This window comes from Gigantopelta aegis, chromosome 4 (assembly GCF_016097555.1).
Source record: "Gigantopelta aegis isolate Gae_Host chromosome 4, Gae_host_genome, whole genome shotgun sequence".
NCBI lineage: Eukaryota > Metazoa > Mollusca > Gastropoda > Neomphalida > Peltospiridae > Gigantopelta > Gigantopelta aegis.
The window spans coordinates 28,805,258-28,826,638 of NC_054702.1; the positions used below are offsets into that span (position 1 = coordinate 28,805,258).

At 33.5% G+C, this 21,381-nt stretch overlaps 1 protein-coding gene across 5 annotated transcripts in view; it reads right to left on the bottom strand.

Moving 5' to 3' along the window:
- Positions 1 to 552: 552 nt before the first annotated feature.
- Positions 553 to 21,381, bottom strand: part of LOC121370321 (intersectin-1-like) — a 108,537-nt gene continuing 87,708 nt past the window's right edge. For 4 of the 5 annotated variants that reach the window (XM_041495467.1, XM_041495469.1, XM_041495468.1 and 1 more), the window contains 8 exons: positions 19,419 to 19,586; positions 17,520 to 17,591; positions 16,390 to 16,533; positions 14,676 to 14,800; positions 13,558 to 13,640; positions 11,433 to 11,513; positions 4,198 to 4,371; positions 553 to 914 (listed from right to left, as the gene is read on the bottom strand). In XM_041495467.1, the coding sequence (XP_041351401.1) occupies positions 760 to 914; positions 4,198 to 4,371; positions 11,433 to 11,513; positions 13,558 to 13,640; positions 14,676 to 14,800; positions 16,390 to 16,533; positions 17,520 to 17,591; positions 19,419 to 19,586 (1,002 nt within the window). In that variant the 3' untranslated portion in view covers positions 553 to 759. Of the gene's footprint in view, positions 915 to 4,197; positions 4,372 to 9,568; positions 9,647 to 11,432; positions 11,514 to 13,557; positions 13,641 to 14,675; positions 14,801 to 16,389; positions 16,534 to 17,519; positions 17,592 to 19,418; positions 19,587 to 21,381 lie in introns of all 5 variants that reach the window. The other variant, XM_041495466.1, reaches the window with a different exon arrangement.

Sequence of the window (21,381 nt, forward strand, 5' to 3'; positions counted from 1 at the left end):
GGTAGAAAGAACTGGACAACAGGGGTTGTCCTTTTCAGGATATGTGTCCCCCAGGCAGGCAAAGGTACATACAAAAATCCATGGGCCTGCTGATATTAATAAAAATGTTATAGCCACTAAGGCTATATAGAAACATATAGCGAAATTAACTGTGGTCTGAGGCCATCTGTAAATTTACCAAACATTCAGAAATATCCCAAAACAAGAACCGGTATTGCACTAAGCTAGGTTTGTTAATAAAATCCTAGCTTTACAGATGCTAATGAAACTGACATTAAAATAAATAACAACAATTTTCAGAAGAATAAAATATTCAGAGTAATAAAATATGTCCTTTTCTGAGCAGAAATCATTCTGGATATCACAATTCACAGGTTCTGGTTTACTCAAAATTTTAAACCTGCAGTAGATAGGGCCTACAATGTAGGATAAAAGTCAGATTCCCATTCCCCTCCCCACCCCACCCCTCCTCCATGTTTTATAGGATTCCGAGTTTATTCAATGTTCGGGTTAGGCAGGTTCTACTGCATACCAATTTTTAAAAAGCATACATAATAATTACAGTTTTAATATAGAAAATTTACTTCCAGTGTGATTAATCTAAAAAAAAAAGTGATGCACATGATTTTCAAACAGCTGTTATGAATAAGTTTTCATCCAACAGTTGGAGAAACCGTGGAAACGGGTTCCTATTCTTGTTCCAGTTCGTGAGCTCGTACAATGTTTTCTGTTGAAAGCAGATCGTGGAAATGTTGTGTATCATGTTGAATTGTATATCTGAAGGTCAAGTTTGACCTGAACCTCTCCAGAGTCGACCTCAAGCAATGTCAGTTTCTTGATGAGTGGACCTTTCTTATTTTTTAAACTCTCATTAAGAATGTCTTTTACTCGCACCTCAGTTCTTCCAAGGAAATCTGAAAAGCACAAAACAAATGTAATGCACTAATCAAGGTTACACATAACATAAGCTCTTCCACATCTTTTGCACTCACTAGTCTGGGTTCTGTTTTTAGCTTAAGGTTAAGTAAAAGTGGAAATATTTGGACCAGTAAGATGACTCCTACATCAGCACGTGGACAAATTCATGATTGAATTGTCTCCCCTGTAAATTATTATGTTTTTAAGTTTGATGAGTACCAATGCATCTGATTGTATTTGAAAATTAAAAAAAGTAATTTAAACAATTGTACTTATTTAAAATGGATATGACGTGCAATTATGATAAAATGTCTAAAACTGATTGAGTACAAAGCTAAATAATGAAAGAAAGAAATGTTTTATTTAACAACAGACTCAACACATTTTATTTATGGTTAAGACACATGGTTAAGGACCACACAGATTTTGAGAGCAAACCTGCTGTCACCACTACATGACCTACTCTTTCTGATTAGCAGCAAGGAATCTTTTTGCACTTCCCACAGGCAGGATAGCACAAATCATGGCCTTTGTTGAACCAGTTATGGATCACTGGTCGGTGCAAGTGGTTTACACCTACCCAATGAGCCTTACGGAGCACTCACTCAGGGTTTGGAGTCGGTATCTGGATTAAAAAATCCCATGCCTCGACTGGGATCCGAACCCAGTACCTACCAGCCTGTAGACCGATGGCCTAACCACGGCGCTGGTCAGCTAAATAATGATGACATAATGTCCTGTCGTTGAGTATAAATTAAAGTTTAACTTAAAATTTTAAATTATAATAAATACACCATTTCATGGTGTTTTTTCTAATACAATTTCTATGTCAACTCTTAATGTGTGAAAGCCATATTTTCACTCATTGCTTCACAATTCAAGAAAATATGGTTTTCACACATCACTCATTGACATAAAATCGTATTTGAAAAAAAAACACCCACGAAATAGCCTAATATATTGCTAACACCAATAGTTCTGCTTAAAACACAGCTAAATATCAACTTAAACAGTCCTTGGCTTTTGAAAAACCATGGCGAGTGAAAAATCGCACACCTCAAAAGGCTTAGGCAAGTGAAAAATTACACTCGTCAAAATGCTAAGGTGAGTGAAAACCAAGCATTATTAATTTATGGAGTAATTGGTACATGTAAATGTAGAGACATATGTAGCAAAAATTAACCAACTAATTTTATGTGGTTTGGTTCATTAGTGTAGTCTTTTCTTCTTTTCCCTTTCAGGAATGGAGTTATTAAAAAATGTCACGAGCAGTGCCATAGAAATATAATTATGACATACACTGATGCAGACATATAATTTGATACACACAATTATAGATACCTTTTGAGTGTCAGATGGTTTAATGAATGTGCAGCTAAACACGTGTAGGAATCGACTTATTTTGAATTTCATTATTATATACATCGAACATGATTAGGACAGCTAGGATGGAAAAAACTAACTGGCTCTGAGGAGGTGGTTCAATTAGAACTATACGACCCAAGCATCTCAGGTGTGCACTACCGACTGAATTAGATCCCTCATACTATTAATTTTTTTTTTTAAATAACTCGTTAAACATAGGCCTACAATTAGTTCAATTGGTAGTGTTGGTTAATTTAACAATTATGCAACCAGTCTCTCTCCCTCATCATTTTGTAACACGTCATTTGACCTACCACTACCAGTAATGAACGGCTACGATATATATGTCGTAACCGTTACATTATTGATTTAGAACGGTCCCAATGTTATTGATTAAAAACACACCAACTCCGACAAAATCTGTCATTACAAAGGATTTATTCTAAACATGGGATGCCATAATAAAGATAATCTAAAAACAATCATAATTTTAGACACCATGAGAAATGCGTAATAAGTTCCAAGAGTAAAAATAACCTGACCCCGATAGCTCTGATTGTCAATATGCCACAGAGTACTGCGCATCAAATCATGTTCCAGTCACATGGTCTGTGACTTTCTAACAAACTTTATGAAACAAACAAAAATTAAATAGTCGGCTATGATCATTGATTAGTTACTATAGTGTGTACATATATACATATATAAATAACATATCTACATTCATTAAACTTTGGTTGAAATACAAATATTTAAATGAAGTTTTATTTGATTTTTTTTTAAAGATAAAAAAGAAAAATAATAGACATAAAAAAAAACCCAAGACCTAGGCCTATTCCTACATACCTATTATCATTTATTTTCCTTCTTTTTATTATTCCGTCTACTTTCCGTCTATATTTCATTTCTTTTTTAAAGAAACTAGAATGTTACACACTTGCCATTTTCGGGACCTCACGTAACCTTTATAGGCTAACAGTTATGAACTAATCGAGACAATTTTAACGACTTCGCTGATTTCGGCAACAAGTTCATTTATGTAGGCTACAGAAGCAACTATTTAATTCAATTCCCTTTTCTCATAACTATATCAACAGTATAAATGAGTTAGCCTTACCAGACGTTGTGGTCCATAACTTTACAAAAGTAGATTGTTTTGAATTAATAATAAATTAAATAGGCAAAGGTGTTTTGATCGGATTGGTACGTCTTCAAAGATGTCTATTAAACCATTGTTTTCCGATTTGTATAGCAAAGATAAGTACCAGTCATATATTAAAAGCTTGCATGGACGCTACCATTCATGTCATATTTTTTTCTGGTATTATCAAATGGGTCTTTCATAAAGTATATAGTGGCAATCAGTAGGTATACACAATTATTTTATGTGCGCTGTTTGTTAAACGTAACATGCATTATTTTTCACACTCGCCAGATTGAAATTATGTGCACTGTATGAGCATGATTGCATTCATGCACCTTAAAAGACAAGGTCTGTGAAGGTAAAGTGTAAATATCAACAAAAACAGTGAGTGTATAATGATAGTGAAGGATAAACCATTGGGGGAGAAGAGATCTCTAATATATCAACAAAAACAGTGAGTGTATAATGATGGTGAAGGACAAACCATTAGGGGAGATGAGATCTCTAATACATCAACAAAAACAGTGAGTGTATAATGATGGTGAAGGACAAACCATTGGGGTAGAGGGAGAAGAGATCTCTAATATATCAACAAAAACAGTGAGTGTATAATGATGGTGAAGGACAAACCATTGGGGGAGAAGATATCTCTAATATATCAACAAAAACAGTGAGTGTATAATGATGGTGAGGGACAAACCATTTGGGGAGAAGAGATCTCTAATATATCAACAAAAACAGTGAGTGTATAATGATGGTGAGGGACAAACCATTTGGGGAGAAGAGATCTCTATCGTACACCGTGATGCACAGCACATCTTGGTCGATGTCCTTGATGGTGAACTGCATCGACACATTCCATTTGGGGTTCAGTGTGCCAGGGATCACCTTTGTCTTGTGTTCCTGGGTGCCCATGCTCACCTCACAGTACGGGTCACTTTTACCTGATAACAGGGAACAAAACAAGTATCTATCTGACAACAATATACAAAATTACCTCATAATAATCATTTAAAGTTATTAAACTGATTATTAAACTTAAAATCTGCTTAGTAACAACAAGAAGAAAAAAGAGAATAATAGTATAATACTTTAGATTATTAAATTTAAAGTAAACTGTATCTTTAAAAAATGGAGCTGCTTATTTGAGAATGTCACACTTTCAAAAAATACAAGATTTGTTTTAAATTGAATTAAACTTTGTGCCTTTTAGATGAAGGATTATATATGAAAATTTTTGGGGTTTGGGTTTGGGTTTGAATTCATGAGTATAAAAAGGAAAACACTGAATAGGAATTAAACTTAGGCTTTAAATAACTGAACAGGACATAGGTTGCTATTTGACAACAGAAAAAAGAATATTATTACGTATCAAAATTACTGTTATTATTCATGCCCAACATATACATGGTTGAAGAAGTACATTTTGTTTATGACTAATTGCCAGAATATTTTTAATGTATCCCAAATGAAAACAATAAGAAATAATTCAAATAAAATATAAATACTAATTTAAAAGGTCTTCAGTGATGTGAGGGTGCCTCTCAATTATACCATAGTATTTTAAGTCTCTACGTTTTTATTATGTGTCTGTGAATGAATTAATGAATGAATATTCAACGACACCCCAACACGAAAAATATATTGGCTATTGGGTGTCAAACTATGGTAAATGAATGATTTAATGAAATATATGTCTGTGAAGTGATGTGTGATATTTAAGATACTCTAATGGAAAGTGAATATTAATCTCGGCCTGGTACCACAAAGCACTCGTAACACTTATGTAAGACATATGCAACACTTTATGTATGGTGTACGTCTGACGTTAAGTGTTACGAGTGCTATATGTTACCAGGCCAAGCTATCTATCAAATCTCCAGCTTTTATTATTTATTTACTGATGCTTTATATTATAATAAAAAACCCAAAAACACATAACAAAACAAAGTGACCAACACTGATAACAATTTTAGAGTTTATACTGTAGAACTCTTGTTGATGAAAAAATAACAGCTATAATGTTTTCAACTGTCAAAGCAGGCATGCAAAAGCATTGAAAACAATTGCTAAGACACTTTTATAGACAACTTTAATTTTTTAAATCAAATTATTTTCTGATTATTATCATGGGAAAAAGACACTATTACACTGGTTATCTTTGATGGCTACACCTTTTAAAAAGTAACTTCAATGGAGAATATTCTTGCATTGAAAAAATTATCATACAGTACATGATGCAACAATAAAGTGAATCAGCAACCAGTTATTGGTTTCTGTCAGCTTAAGGTTGATGAGTCACCTTTCACACCATTGTTTTGGCTTCATACACAATAACTATAGCATATCTCACCGTAATTTCACTTGAAATCCATATTTTGGAAATGGAAAAAAAAATATATATTTACAAGATTTTTTAAAAATACATTCAAGTGCATTAGTAATGTTCCAAAAAATAATCACAATAGCAATTTTGCACTGGATTCATTAAAATGGAAATGTCATGTATCCAATTTATTGTTATTGTAAGGTGCAAAGTGATGTCACTGGAATACTGACATCATTCAAATTCAAAATTAGTTGTATTATTACAATGCTTTGACACATTAAAATAAAAACTGATCTACTAACCTTGACCCCTGACAACGCTGGTTACAGGTTGGTATGTTTTTATTTTTTTATAATTCTGAACAAAATATTAAGTTTAAGATTTAAAAGATAATAGAAATAAAAAGTACCTTTTGTCAAATATATCATATCAAAAAATTACTGTTGGATATGTTATATTTATTGTGTACGAAGCCAAAACAAGGGTGCAAAGAGTGACTATCGTCAACCTTAATTCACAAAGCTCTCTTGCATCATCTTTACATGTATTTTTGTATTGCACTATGAGATTGCAGAGCTGCAAGAGATCAGTGAATTAAGCCCAGAACTGTAATATTTACCCAGCAACTCTTAGAACCTAGGTAGGAAGGTAGGAGGAACTGGTTTAACATGCATACATCCAATTAAGGATCAAACATGCTCGTTGTGATTACAAACTTTGACACACCCAGGGTATGTACCCAAAACGAGAAAGGCAGGGGGAGGAGCATTATTGGTGGGTTATGGACAATTGGAATTACACATAGAGGTGGAAAAGAGGTCTGAATAAAATGTTAACAGGCCAAAATAAAAACAAATTCACAGCTCAGCCTAAAATTTATATAATCTAGAGTATTTTGGAAGGACAATCCAAAAATAAATAGAAAAAAAAAGAAAGAAAGAGGATCACTCTATTTAATAAATTAATGTGATAAAAAAAATAGATATCTTTGACATAAAATTTGAAAGAAGGTTTACAATTTACCGTTGTCAGTTATTGGTTCATCTAACTACTGTTACATTTGACACTAGTTACACTACACACATTGAACAACACAACCTGAAGACCATTTAGTTGGCCAATATTGTCTGGTCAACTCTATCGTTGACTAGTGCACTAAAGCAGAAGCTAGACTGTCAACTCTACTAACTAAAGTTATATATCTCTTTACTAGTTACACTGTCAATAAGTAAGAATAGTCAAACTTGTTTAACAAGTCACCTCTTAGTGGCCACATCACCATTCTTCTAAAATATAAGGCACAAAAAGTGATCTCTATTATTAAGTAACCACCTGTCTTATTACTCTCAAAAGACTATCTTTTAATATATTCTTTTATGGGTCTGCTTAAAGAGAATTTTCTAAATGGTTGTTAATATTCACTTAAAGAAGCTTAATCACAGATTTAGTGGGCCTTGTTTCTCTAAATATGCATTATAAATGAAACTTACATTCATTTGGAATACCAAACCTTGTATGTATGTACCAAAATATTTTAATTGAATATATCACGTTAATCTTGCATTTTTATAACCAAAACTCCTCCAGATAAAACACCGCCCCTCCACCCCAAAAAGGTAGTCGTAGGCTAATAATAATAATAATAGTAATAGTAATAGTAGTAACAGTAGTAGTAGTAGTAGTAATAATAGTAATAGGAATAATAATTGTGTATTATTATTATTATTATTATTACATGTATTATAATGTTGGTAAAATCACGTCGTGGTGGAGTTGGGTGGGTGGGGGCGGTTGTTACAAAAACATTTCATAAATTTAGAGGGGGACCCAGGAGTGGTCTCAGCTGTACTAATAGCCTATAAAAAATGTATTTTGAGTTTTATTGCCCCTTGCAATTTTGAGCATTTGAAATGTGACTAAATACAGCAAAATAACCTTTTAGTCATATTTATTTAAGGTAAAATTATTATTTTTTTACAAAATTTATGTAAGCAGCCTCAAAATTGCAATTGGAGAAAAATTATTAAGTTCAAGCCCTGTTGTTAGTTTGTGTACTGTCCGTAGTTAGTTTCTCTTTCAGTTAATCTAACTCAGCCGCTGATAATTTGTAATTGTTATTTATTTCATCATCATCATCATCATTTATTTATTATAATAAATTTTTTGTTAGTACTGTAGGGACAATATGACGCTATTCATATATCTATGGAAAACGTACACAAAAGGGTCCGCTAAATTCATATACTACCCCACCCCGTCCCCTGTTCAGAAAATGCACTGTTCGTACAGTACTTAGTATGTATTCCTCCTGTTCCAGATGGTTCGGTAATATGGATCAATCAAATACATGTACTTATTTATCGCCTATATACATTTTTGCTGTAAATATAGCCAGCCCTCGTTAGTGGAGGCTATAGGCAAGGCCTTCGTATATATAATCACATCGTATATAAACACAGTCTAGTTCAGAGTATTCTTTAAAAATGTAACAATTCCTATCCCAAGTTAGCTGTTATGGCATATTTTGTATAATAATGAAATTGACAAGGTGGAAAATGACAGTGTTTGTGATCCAGATGTTTAGAGTTTTTCACGTACGACTAACGAAAAATGTACCTATAGATGCAAAGGCCTAACTAGTCAGGATTGTCGACGTGTAACATGCTTCTGTTACTAAAATAAATTAATGTATAAGCTTATTATCATTCAGTACATGTTTTTAATTATTTTTTAATTATTTTTTAATGAATTATTTTCATTTGGGTTTTATTTTTCTTTCTATTTACCCTACGTCACAGAGGACGGTCAAGCGTTCTCATTACATGAGCTTTGCAAATCGTTTTGGCACTGCGGTTATTCGGGGAATGCCCGTCACATGACTCAAAATAATATGTCACACCTCTGCTCTCCAAATAGCCGTTATTTTTCTCAGAATTATGCACCGTACCCATAATTCAATTATTTTTATAAAATATCAATAATAAGTGTGATATGGTGGTTATGTAGATGATTCAATAAAGTACTTTTAGGTGCAAATCAAATGTATATATTGTCATATAATACCTTGTTGTGTCAATAATTAGGTCAACCATCTGTGAGAGAGCGCGTTTAACATATATCCAGTTGGTTAAAGCTTCGTTTTCTAATTGTCGAGAAATTAACAAAAATGTCACAGTAAAAATTCTTCCAATTAACACAGCTTTTCAAAAACTAAAATTTAACATTAAATACATTTTCTTGATAGAAATATCCAGGCTGTAAATTTAGCAGGATTCCTAACTTCAGCAAATCTCAGATTTTGGGTCAGAAGCAAAAGATTAGATTATCAAAATATCATCTCACAATTCTGGCATAATTCTACAAAAAAAAAAAAAATAATAATAAATCTCAAACTGAATGCTTGATATCAATGTCTGTATATTCAAATTATTTTTCGATTCGTCCTAATGTTTCTAATAGCGCAAACTTCATTTTATTTCTCAATATATTTATTTTTTTGTGCATACAAAAGTATTGGGAAGAAACTTCTGTTTTGGGCTATGAAATATGATAATGTAATTTTAGTTTTTTTAAAGGCCTCTATCAGAACCATGTCACAATAACTGCAAACTCAGAACAGTATTTTTAATATTCACTCAATACGTCCAGAGAAGGCCTAATAAGATGTATAACTTGTGCCTAATCCATTTGTTCTTTGAAAAGCAATAAAATATCTTTCAATCAATCCAGTTGGTTAAAACACTTGTTTTCTTGTCCCAAAGAAATGAGCGACAATGTCAGTTTTAAGAATGAAAATAAATAAGTCAAAGTACCATTGGAATCACTCGCTTTGAGGTCATAACCTTCCTGGATAACAACCAGAAGACGACCAACTCCTGGGGTGCGCCTCACTGAGGTTTGAAAAAGAAACACAGCATGCAACAAGCAAGAACATATAAGTATATGCATTTATGTAGGCTGTGAACCTCCCATATTACAACAGAGGTAAGAAGTTCACAATATCATGCACAAAAAAACAAAATACTCTAGAATATTTAAAAAAAAAAAAAAATCTTGTAAACTAATCATAAATGTAATAAATTCAAATATAATTCAGTCATAAATATATGTTACAGATAGACCAAATCAGAACAAAATGCATCTATGTTTTGAGGGTTTAATATTCATTTTGTTTAGGTATTTTAGTTTGCCAACCTCGAAACAGGAAAAAAATGTGTAGTCCTGCCAAAACATAAAGACAAAAGCGAAGGGACTAAATTTAATAATAAAATTTACAACTGTTACAAAATGCGGTTTTATTATTAAAAAAAATCTTGACAATCTTTCTGTCTTTCTTAAAAGAAAATGAAAAACCCACCCCAAATTGTTTGTTTGTGCATGATAGTTAACATTAAGCAGACTGAGGCAAACACATTCCTAAAGCGGCGTTCTCATTATGCGATTTTTTGTAGTGAGTCGAATCATGTGTGGGAAGACATTACGTCACAATATTTCCTGATGTTAAACAAACCTTGCTAGTTTAAAAATATTTTGCCGATAATGTAAGTGCATATAAAGTTCCACTGAAATAAAAAAAACACATGAATGTAGACAATTTACTGATGGTATCGTGTACCAAAACAATTACTGACCACATCTCGACAATAATAGGTTTAATGGACCCACAAAATCCAGACATTTTGACAAGTAACCAAAAAACCACAAAGGTAACAAAACTGAATGGTTGAACTTTAATGTGATTTAATTGGAAAAAAGCTTACGATCTGTCATGAGAAAAAGGACCTGTTCTAATCGTTATGTTTCTCACACAACTAGTCATATAAGACTAAAGTCGTTCCAATTTATGTGTTCTCACAGTACGATTCCATGGCATGTGACAAGTCGGTATAACTAATCCCATAATGAGAACGCCCCTTAATGTCAGTGACATATTGCATTCCTAATAAACATGTTAATCTGCAAACTAAGAACCTGCGCTACAGTAACTGTTAACAGAATAGCATGCAGCTACACAGCCCTCATCTGACAAAAGGAAGTGACAGCAAAAATTAACATTCACAAAATGGAAGACAAAACCAAAACTATTTTGTCCATGTTGTGAGCAGTCATTCATTGCAAAGATCCAATTTTATAAAGATTAAGAGAAATGATCAACAAAAAGGAGACAGCAAAGTTAAGCAGTCATTGAAAATTGAAATTCAGTTTGTTAAATATATTTCACAACAATATAACAAGTCTACTACCTGGTACTAGATAGAGCAATAGCTTGTTTAATGAGCCTTTATAATTATTGTGTATCTTTTTGTTTGACTAAAGCAACCTGAAGATGGCTATACATTTTCCAAACAAAATTTGCTGGGTGCTAACTACATTTAAAACACATTTAAGATAGTCATGATTACATGAATGTTTGACCCATTAATTTCTCTTCCTATTTATTTATTTTTCTTTCGTTTCTTTTCTTTATTAGAATTTTAGAAATATTTAATTTATAATATCTTGTACCTGTATTCGATGGTACAATAAATGTAGATTAAACCAAGATAATTTTTTTTTTAAAGCTGTTATTTCTACTGTCAGATCAGAGCTATGTAGATAAAAACATCAAGTGACATGCAACTATCATCCTAGACATCACGTGAACGAGTTGTTAGGAGAGACAACTCTCTATCTCACCATGTTCTTTGCAGGATTTTAGCCCTATTCCATCCATTATAATTACAAGAAGTCGTCCCACTGGCTTGTCACGTAATTGTGCTAAGAATATATCAAAAATAAGTTATCGAAAATGAAGATAAATCAGTATTCAGAATATCCTTTGGAAAAAAGAAATTATCAGTAGGCACCAGGGTTTTAAGACAATTGTACAATTACAAATATTTAAATGAACCCCCCCCCCCTCCCCCCCACAAAAAAAACAAATCATCTCCCCTAAAACAACATTATGACAAATCTGTAAAATATCTTAAGTCCGATAGATTTAATAATTTTTTTACATAAAATAAAAATGGTTTTGGAACCTACTATACAGTGGAAGCTGCCAAAACCAGATTACTTTATTACACCAATATTCATCCACTACTGACAAGTTTCACAAAACTTACATACATACTTGTGTCCTTGCCAAGTAATAATATAATAATTTCTTTACACTTTACCTTATATGTTCCATAAAATGAACCGCTTTTTGCAGATTGCTGTTTCAAAACTTGGACTGTATATCTTATCTTGTTTGTACTCACATTACTACTGCATGGATATCACAACACTTGTGGTAATTTATGTATTTCTGGTAAAATCAGCTCTTTTAGGTCACTGTATACACCAGTTGTCACATTCTGTTGGTGTCTGTAATGTGTTCATATTCACACACACGATCAGGGTTGTATATTTGTGTAATGTCTGTATCTGCAGACATTGTGTAATGTCTGTATCTGCAGACATTCGATTCCATATAACCGTAAATAAAATGTGTTGAGTGGGTCATTAAATAAAACATTTCCTTCCTTTCCATATCTGCAGACGTACCATTTAAATATGTGACTGCCAAATCATTCTGTTCAGTTTATACTTTGCTAAAAATAAATTTCACAACAACGGAGCATCAGTTGCTCTGATGGTTACTACTTGTGCCGATTTGTGATGCAATATCAATCCACTTGGCACTTTTAACCCCAGGGGCGGGTTTAGCTCAGTTGAGTGCTCACTTGAGGTGCTTGCATCACAGGATTGAACCACCTTCATGGATACATTCAACTGAATTTTTTTTCTCTCGTTCCAACGAGTGCACCACAACTGGATAAAGGCATGTGCTCTCCTGTTTGTGGGAAAGTGCATATAAAAGATCCCTTTCTGCATTAGGAAAAATGTAGCGGGTTTTCTTTCATAACTACTTGTCAGAATTACCAAATGTTTGACATCAAATAGCTGATGATTAATTAATCAATGTGCTCCAGTGGTGTCGTTAAACAAAACAAACTTTTAACTTTTTTAACACCTCGTTCAGGCAGTTGTGATTATGTTCTGGTGCACCAGTTTATTCACATTTATTCATTTTGGTCTCTCTGAGCCCAAGTCAATCTGGTTTCTGGAACCGACAGATTCTGGTTTATTTAGGTGGGTTTTTTTATTATATGGAATACATTAATATTCAATTATCATGACATAATGTGGCCTGGTTCAATGGGATTCCAGTTTATTCAAGGTCCAGTTTTTATTTTATTTTTTTATTATTAAATTACCCCCCCCCCCCCCCCCCCCCCAAAAAAAAAGCAAAAAAAAAAAAAAGCATTCCAAATTAAATGAAAATCTTAAAGAATGATGTACATACTCACCTGTATTGTAATTTCTTTGATGTTGATTTTTTTTTTTTAACCTTGGAAACTAAATTTTAGCATTTTAGATAAAATTTAACAATGATAATAATAACAACAACACAATTAGGAACAGGTTTATTAAATACTTATTAGTGCTGAATAAAAGATAAGCCAGGTCCGTTAATATAGCAGTGATCTTTCACTTTATAACCCATTTTTCATTTAGCTGTCTTAAGTACATTCACATTATTAACTTCAGTTCTTCTTTTCTGGGGTTGCTGGAACTTGAGAACTGGCGATCTATGGCCCACTCAGTTTAAAATGGCCCATAATGCATCTATAGCATTTGTGATTAATAAATGCACCAGGAACCACGTTAGGTAGCATAGGGATTTCTGTTGCAAATATCAATAATTATTTGTATGTAGAATATATAAATACAGAAAAAAGAAGAAAAAGTAAATAATGTGAATAAGACAACTTACTGGAATGAGCAGATTCTCGTTTTCTTCTTTCTGTATCTAAATAATGCCTGGAAGCTGTTTCTATTTGTTTAATCCATAAATCCCTAGAAAAAGAGAAAAGTTTTATTTTTTAAATTGAAAAAAAAAAAAATGGAACAAGATTTTGACATTAAATAGATGAAAGACATGAAATATACAAATGACTGTTAAAATGTTGCAAACACCCATAGACTGGTCTTCAAATACCAGTTAGGGAAAAGCTGTGAAAAGTAATTACATATAAAAACATTCTTTAAATCTCGTCATGTGACACATCATTTTATTAAGGGCATTTGGTAAGTGATCAACATAATGTGGAAAAAAAACATCAAGACCCAAATCATGATTGACAAATCAATAAATTTTGAAATATTCTGGTAAAGACAATATTCAAGTGACACCCCAAAAGTATTTACAAAACTATCTATTCAAAATACACCGGAAACATACTTTCATCGTAAATACGCCATTTCAAGGAGAAATTGACCATTGACCGGCTCTGTTTTCAGAATGTCGTGCTTGAGCAGTTTAAAAGTCTGAAGTTATCAATGTGGTACATGTATTGATGTGTATTTCGTCATCTTTTTTAACTGTTTGTTATAATGGTTTGGAATTTGACATGAGGAGTTGCAGATTTGATGAGAAAAAAAAAAAATAAGAAAAAAAATTAGTCATGTCTAAAAAAGACAGATCACCTGTCGGACTGGTAGTTGCATTTTTTAACTCATCCATCAGAATTTTTACTTGCATTTGATGACTGGGCGAGTACTTTCTGCACCCTTGTATAGCTTGCATTAGTTTCATACTTGCAATGGGACTTGATTTGCTCCAGCATAGTGTAAAAGCAAACCTGTTTATTTTAAAGATATATGAATAGGTTTCACCATTTTACATCAAATGCTATTTACTTTGTGAAAACTACTTTATGCAAAACAGCTGAAATCAGATAAAAAGCTAAATAAAAACCCCAACAACCCAAAAACCTCATCCCTGGAACAAAGATTTGTTTATAAATTGTATAAATGACGGAACTATTTTCAGTGTTACCAGAAGACGACTGAAAGGCTTAGTAGAGCTGGTAAAATTCTCAAAATACTAACTTCTCGGTCTCATTAATGGCTCTGAGGTTATGCATTCTGTCAAAGTCATGACGAATTTGGAACTGACAAGAATCGGCATCTTCCTCTGTTGGTTTAATAATTATTACTTCATTCAGGACAATGGGCTGCAAATAAAACAATGTAACACAATAAAATAATTTTTAAACAAACACATAATCAATGAAATTCTTTTAATTTTAAAGAACTGGATTATTTATTAATTACCAATAATTATTATATTTTTATCAACCAAACTTCATTTAATCTTCCTAATTTCTTTGTCAATATTTTCCTTTTATAAATAAAGTGTAGAAGCAGTAAGATGTAGTGGTATTTCAACGATCGATTATAATAAAATAAATTGACGAGTGTGACTCTACTGATATGATGATCGATTATATAGAAAATACTACATGAGTGGCTGTTAAATACAGTTTATCTTACAAGTTGTTTAAAAATGTATCCAACGAACAAAAGCAAGTTGGATACGTTTTTAAACAACTCGTTGTAAGATAAATGGTATCCTGTGGATTCTATTTCTTACATATCTTCAGAAAACAGTTTTAAAATAAATTTAAATGCCTTTTCCAACTAAAACCTATGTACGGTCATAGCGCTTGTAGTTAACTTGTGCGTCACAGACAAGTCAATTTTTGGTTAAATTGTACGTCAGAGAGTGATCGATTCCACCGATCTTTTTTTTTCATTGGATGGTATGGCATGGGTGACCTGGTCATCACCTAGAAGCAGCCAGTTATATGTCTTTAAAATGTTATTGCACATTGTTATGACATATCCTAGTTTCAACCCGTGAAAATTAACACTAAGTTTAGTTAATCTAGAAACCTGTAACACATTTAGATAAAGTTACAATTGAGTGAAACATGAGTCTGTGACTTTGAAATGGTGAAATACCCTCTAATAATAGACTCAAACTGGACTCCATAACTGTTATTTCTCAGATGCACGTGCGTTTTTAAGCATATGAGAAATGCATTTTGTGATATTAAAAACACCAGGATGACCCAAAACACTTCGAATGTACGGAAAACGATTATCTAAACAATAAAATATTAGTAAAGTATGATTTAAGTTACGAAACACAGTTATAATAGTCAAAAATATGCGCTAGTGTTTAAAAACTAGGGTATGTCCATTTAACACTATGTGTGTTATCAAAAATAATGAAAGATGTTCTCACCAACGGGTGTGTAAGAAAAAATTATTATAATCAATTCTGTGGGAAAATGTTAACAGTAATTATTCCTCCAGTTTAGATCACAGAACTGATAAAAGTATTTTGGGGTTGGGGTTTATTTTCATGTCTACATAAAGAATAAAGATATTAAATAGTGTATTAAAGGTAAAATCAGCCATTTGTAGGGTCTAGATCCCGGTGAACAGGACTATACATGCTTGGTTCTTTTTAATAAAATCCTTCTTATAATTCTAACAGATTGTGTAATCAAAAGTGGATTGGCTGGTGTCAGCTGATTATAACTGAATGATCGACGATGAAATTCCAGCCGATGCCCAATTGTACCAATTAACAAACGTTTACTGAAGTATAATAAAACGATTTATTTAAATTAGTTTTTCCAAAAACAGAAGAAACTTCTAATGCACTGCAATCAAACATACAACATTAATCAAGCAAAAATGCGCTACTCACAACATAAAACAATTAGTTTAAACTTAGTTTTGTCCAACTCACCGTTTTGTACATTTTGAAAGTGAGGTTACTTTTCTGATCAAAAATGTATCTCGTTGACATGTTTGTACTGAGCGGGCGTGATGGCTGTGTCAGCAGAAGGAAATCGTTAAATAAAATACCAAGTAATTCTTTGTTGCTCTTAACCTGAAAAATAAAATAACACAAGTTACTGACCAAACCAACCTCAGTTACTCAACTGCAGAGACATTGGAATCAGTACACCACACACTAGCGAAAACAATACAGGAAACATAGGTCAGTGAAGGTTAAAGTTTGATTTATTAATCATCGGTTATTGGATGTTGAACATTTGGTAATTTTGACATTAAAATTAAAGTTTGGTTGGTTTAATGACACCACTAGATCCCATTGATTTGTTAGTCATCGGCTATTGGATGTCAAACATTTCATAATTTTGACATTAAGTCTTTCAGAGGAAACCTGCAACATTTTTTTCATGCACCATTATATTCTTTTATGTGCACCATCCCACAGACTGGATAGCACATACCACAGCCTTTGATATACCAATCGTGGTGCACTGGCTGGAACAAGAAATAGCTCAATGGGCCCACTGACAGGGACTGATTTTAGACCGACCACACATCAAGCGAGCACTTTACCACTGAGTTACGTCCTGCTCCGTGGTCAGCGAAGGCGTCACGAGTGTGCCGATGAATGTAGACCTTTGAATACGGCAGCTGAAAGTCTGGATGATTACACAGAAAACAGATGATGCAGTACACACATGTATTTTGTCACCGTTCTGAGCAGTTCAAGTTGGTTCGATACAGTGCCATTAAACACTCATTCAAGAACTCAAGGGAAAATAAATGCTTTATTTGCACAGCTGGTCAGAAAGAAAAAGGCTGGTCAGAAAAAGGTCGCCCATCTGACTGGAAGCTAGCTATATTTCAACTTGTCCATCGTAACAGTCACTTGTATTTTGTGAGCGGTACAGTACGTTTGGCAACTTTGACACACTGATGAATTCTTTTTAGTTTAGCTCTTTCTAGCCCTTGGATGTATGATATTAATTTTCAAAACAGTCATTATATTGACTTTATGTTAATATATTCACCAACAACTAATAAAATGTTCTTTTTATCCAAATGTTCCGACATACCTACCTTAAATAAAACTCCTGTGTGAAGAATTTTTCTGGGACCCAGACAGTTTGTAACAGAATTGAAGATAATTTTCTGAAAAAAAATTACACTAAGCAAATTATCAGGATTGCCACATGAGGTAAGAACCTGTAATGGTTTGAGAGACAAGGTCTAGAAGGTGGAGGTAGACAGCAAAAGAAAAGTTAAAAGTCTGTTTTGTTTAACGAAGGAAGGAAATGTTTTGTTTAACGACACCACTAGAGCACATTGATTAATTAATCATCAGCTATTGGATGTCAAACATTTGGTAATTCCGACACGTAGTGATCAGAGGAAACCCGCTACATTTTCCCTAATGCAGCATGGGGTCTTTTATATGCACTTTCCCACAGACAGGAAAGCACATACCTTTGACCAGTTGTGGTGCACTGGTTGGAACGAGAAAAAAATAATCTAATCAGCTGAATGGATCCACTGAGGTGCTCCGATCCTGCGATGCAAACACCTCAACCAACTGAGCTAAATCCCACCCCGACAGCAAAAGAAGCTGAATGATAAGAGGAACTGCCAGATCAGAAAGAAACACAATGGAAATCAAAGGAGAGAAATGACAGATGGCAGGAGGATGATTAAACAAAAGGATCAGGAAACGTATCCATGAAGACGTTTTGATACAGCAGCAAGCTACATAATTTTATACTTCTCTACCTCAAATATTCAAAATATGTTTTAGTTTATATGCAAAACTCGCATAAGCATCTAAACTTTTAACTAAAACACTCTGGTAAATGATTTTAATACTTTGAATATAATGACCTTTTTTTAATATACATCTTATTTGAACAAATATGCAGAGAAAAAAATCAATGGGAACAGACCCAAGTTATCTTTCATTTGTTCAATTTATTTTCATCCTTATATTCAATTAAGGTTCAAGCATGCTGTACTGGGCACACACCTCAGCTATCTGGATTTTGTCCAGGCCAAGGGTCAATGGTTAGCCGTTAGTGAGAAAATAGTGGCCTCACATCTCCTCGACAAGTCTACAAAAACTCACTCTAGGTGAAAGCTATCTCTGGGGTGCAAACCCAGTATCTATCAGCCTTAAGTCCAACAGAACACACCATCAAAACAAAGAGAAAAAAAGACATATTTTATTTACTGATGCACTCCAACACATTATAATTACAGTTAAATGGCGTAAGACATATGCTCAAGGACCATAAAGATAATTAGAGAGAAAACCTGCTGCCAACAGTCCATGGACTACTCTTTCCGATTTAATAGCAGCAAGGAATCTTTCATAAGCACAATCCCACAGACAGGATACCATGAGCTCTGTTACACCAGTTATGGAGATATATGGAAATAGCCCATTGGGCCCACCAGTGGGAATCGATCCTAGACCAGCTGCTCATCAAGCGAACAATTATTACTAGGCTAGTCCCATCCCATCACCATCAAGGACAGTTTGTTTGATACGTTACAGGCCTCTGAAAATTGCAAGAGCGATAAGTTTCGTTCTTTTTGCGTCGCTCGCGTAAGTATAGTAACCCATTTTTCGTTTGCGCATTTAATTTATGACATCATTTACATGATCATTATGGGTTATGTAAAAACGAAATGGATTACCTGAATTTACTTTTTGCATAGCCCATAAATGGTTGACGCAAATTTTTAATTCTCAGAGGTCTGTTTTATATGCTAATATATATGGTGAAAGTGAGTGCTATACCACTAGGCTAGTCCCACCCCATCACCATTAAGGATGGTTTGTAAGATACATGTTATATGTTAATATATATGGTGAAAGTGAGTGCTATACCACTAGGCTAGTCCCACCCCATCACCATCAAGGATAGTTTGTATGATACATGTTATATGTTAATATACACGGTGAAAGTGAGCTGCACCGGGTACCTCGGGTAGGCCATCACACTGCACGTGTGTCTGTATCCACTCGAGTTTGTCCGAGTTCTCCTTCTCGCGCACGCCCTCGTTCACCTGGTTACACAACTCCTCCGCCTTCGCCAGCGCATCCACCAGATTCTGCCGGTCAGGATGGTCTGCACTAGTGTACTTCAGAATCTGTAGAAAAGTCAATACAGTATATATATATATATACATATATATATATATATATAAATAAAAATGATAAAAGAAAACAAGTGTACAGTATATATGTATTTTAAAAAACAATTTAAAGAAATAATTATCCTTTTACATGTTTCAGTCTTTACTTATCTTCAGAAAGGAACTAAATAACTGCTAAATATGACGTCATACATATTATGACGTTACTGTAGTAGAAGGGGATTGATTTAATTACGTCATTGTTGCTTTTATCTAACGAAGAGCATTAAGAAGTGGACAAAACTTTCTAATAAAATACATTTCCTTTGTCTTTCTTTTCATTTCATCATTGGTATCTATGTGATAAAATGGGAAAATTGTGAATTTAATATCTTTTTGTGCCGCACATATATTTAAATGTGAACTCAAGGGTATGCATCTTGTTTCAGGTTGTTTTATTTGCTGTTTGTGTACGCGTACTCTGGCTCTCAGCTGAGTGGTATGACCAATGTATTGTTCTTTGCAACCTTGGCATGTAATTACATAAATAACATTGTTAACCGAACAATCCATATCCCTGTGTACCCAAAATAAACCTTTGTGGTTGAATTCTATATGTGTGCCTTCTAAAATATGTACACTGCATTTATGTTCTACTGTTGTAGATTCAAATCATGCTTTTGTCAGTATCTGTTTCAAGTTTTTGCTTTGTCTCTTACTATTTATAATTGAAATAGAGTCTAGTATGGATGACATTTTTTCATTTTGTTTTAAAATGTGCAATTCTGACAAGATCTTTTTATATATATCGGGGTTCTGCGGGTTATGGGTGGATACAAATGCCAGCGGCCTTTTCGCTGAAACGATTTGTTTTGGTTTTAAAAGATATTTTCTATCTAATACTACCGCCTTTTTGATACTATCTGATATTAGCTGTTTTGGATAACCTCGCGTTTTAAGATACATGTTTAGTTCCCGGAGACATTGATCACGTGTTTGTATATTTGACACAATCATACAGATATGCCGTGCTAGGTTATATGGTATACTTCTTCTCGTATGACTCGGATGACAGGATGAGAAAGAAAGGTACTGTTTGCTATCAGTTGGTTTGTAAAATATATCAGTTTCTATTATGCGTCCACACTTGATTACTAAAGTGTCTAGAAAAGGAATTTTCTTTGCGTCTGTTTCCATAGTAAAGTTTATGTTACTATTCAGTGTGTTAAGTAACTCGTGAAATAATTCCGAACAGTGTTTGGACAAAGGCCACAGTATGAAACAATCATCAAGAAAACGTTTCCAGTTCTTCTTGAAATATAGCTGAAAGTCTGATCCAAATATATTTGTAATTTTAGTTTCTAATATTTGTTCTAGGTAACCTAAAGTCAGTGTGGCATAGCTTGGTGCAGTTTTGGTACCCATTGCCGTCCCTTTAATCTGTTTGTAATGTTTCCCATCAAAGTAAAATATATTGTTTTCCAATATATATTTTATGCTTTCTACAATTAAAGACTTCGAAATTCGTTCTGGCAAAAGTTCGGGATATTTGGTTAACCAGTATGACACTGCGGTGATTCCAAATTCATGTGGTATGCTAGAATATAGTTTTGTTACATCTTATATATATATATATAAGATTTCAGGTACTGTACACACACACACTATATACACACACACTATACACACACACACACACACACACACACATACACACACTATACAACATTCTGAAATCAATGGTTAACAGGCAAAAGTGGGGACTGACAACCAGGCCTGGTGCTTCTAAAACTAGATTCAACACTCTAAT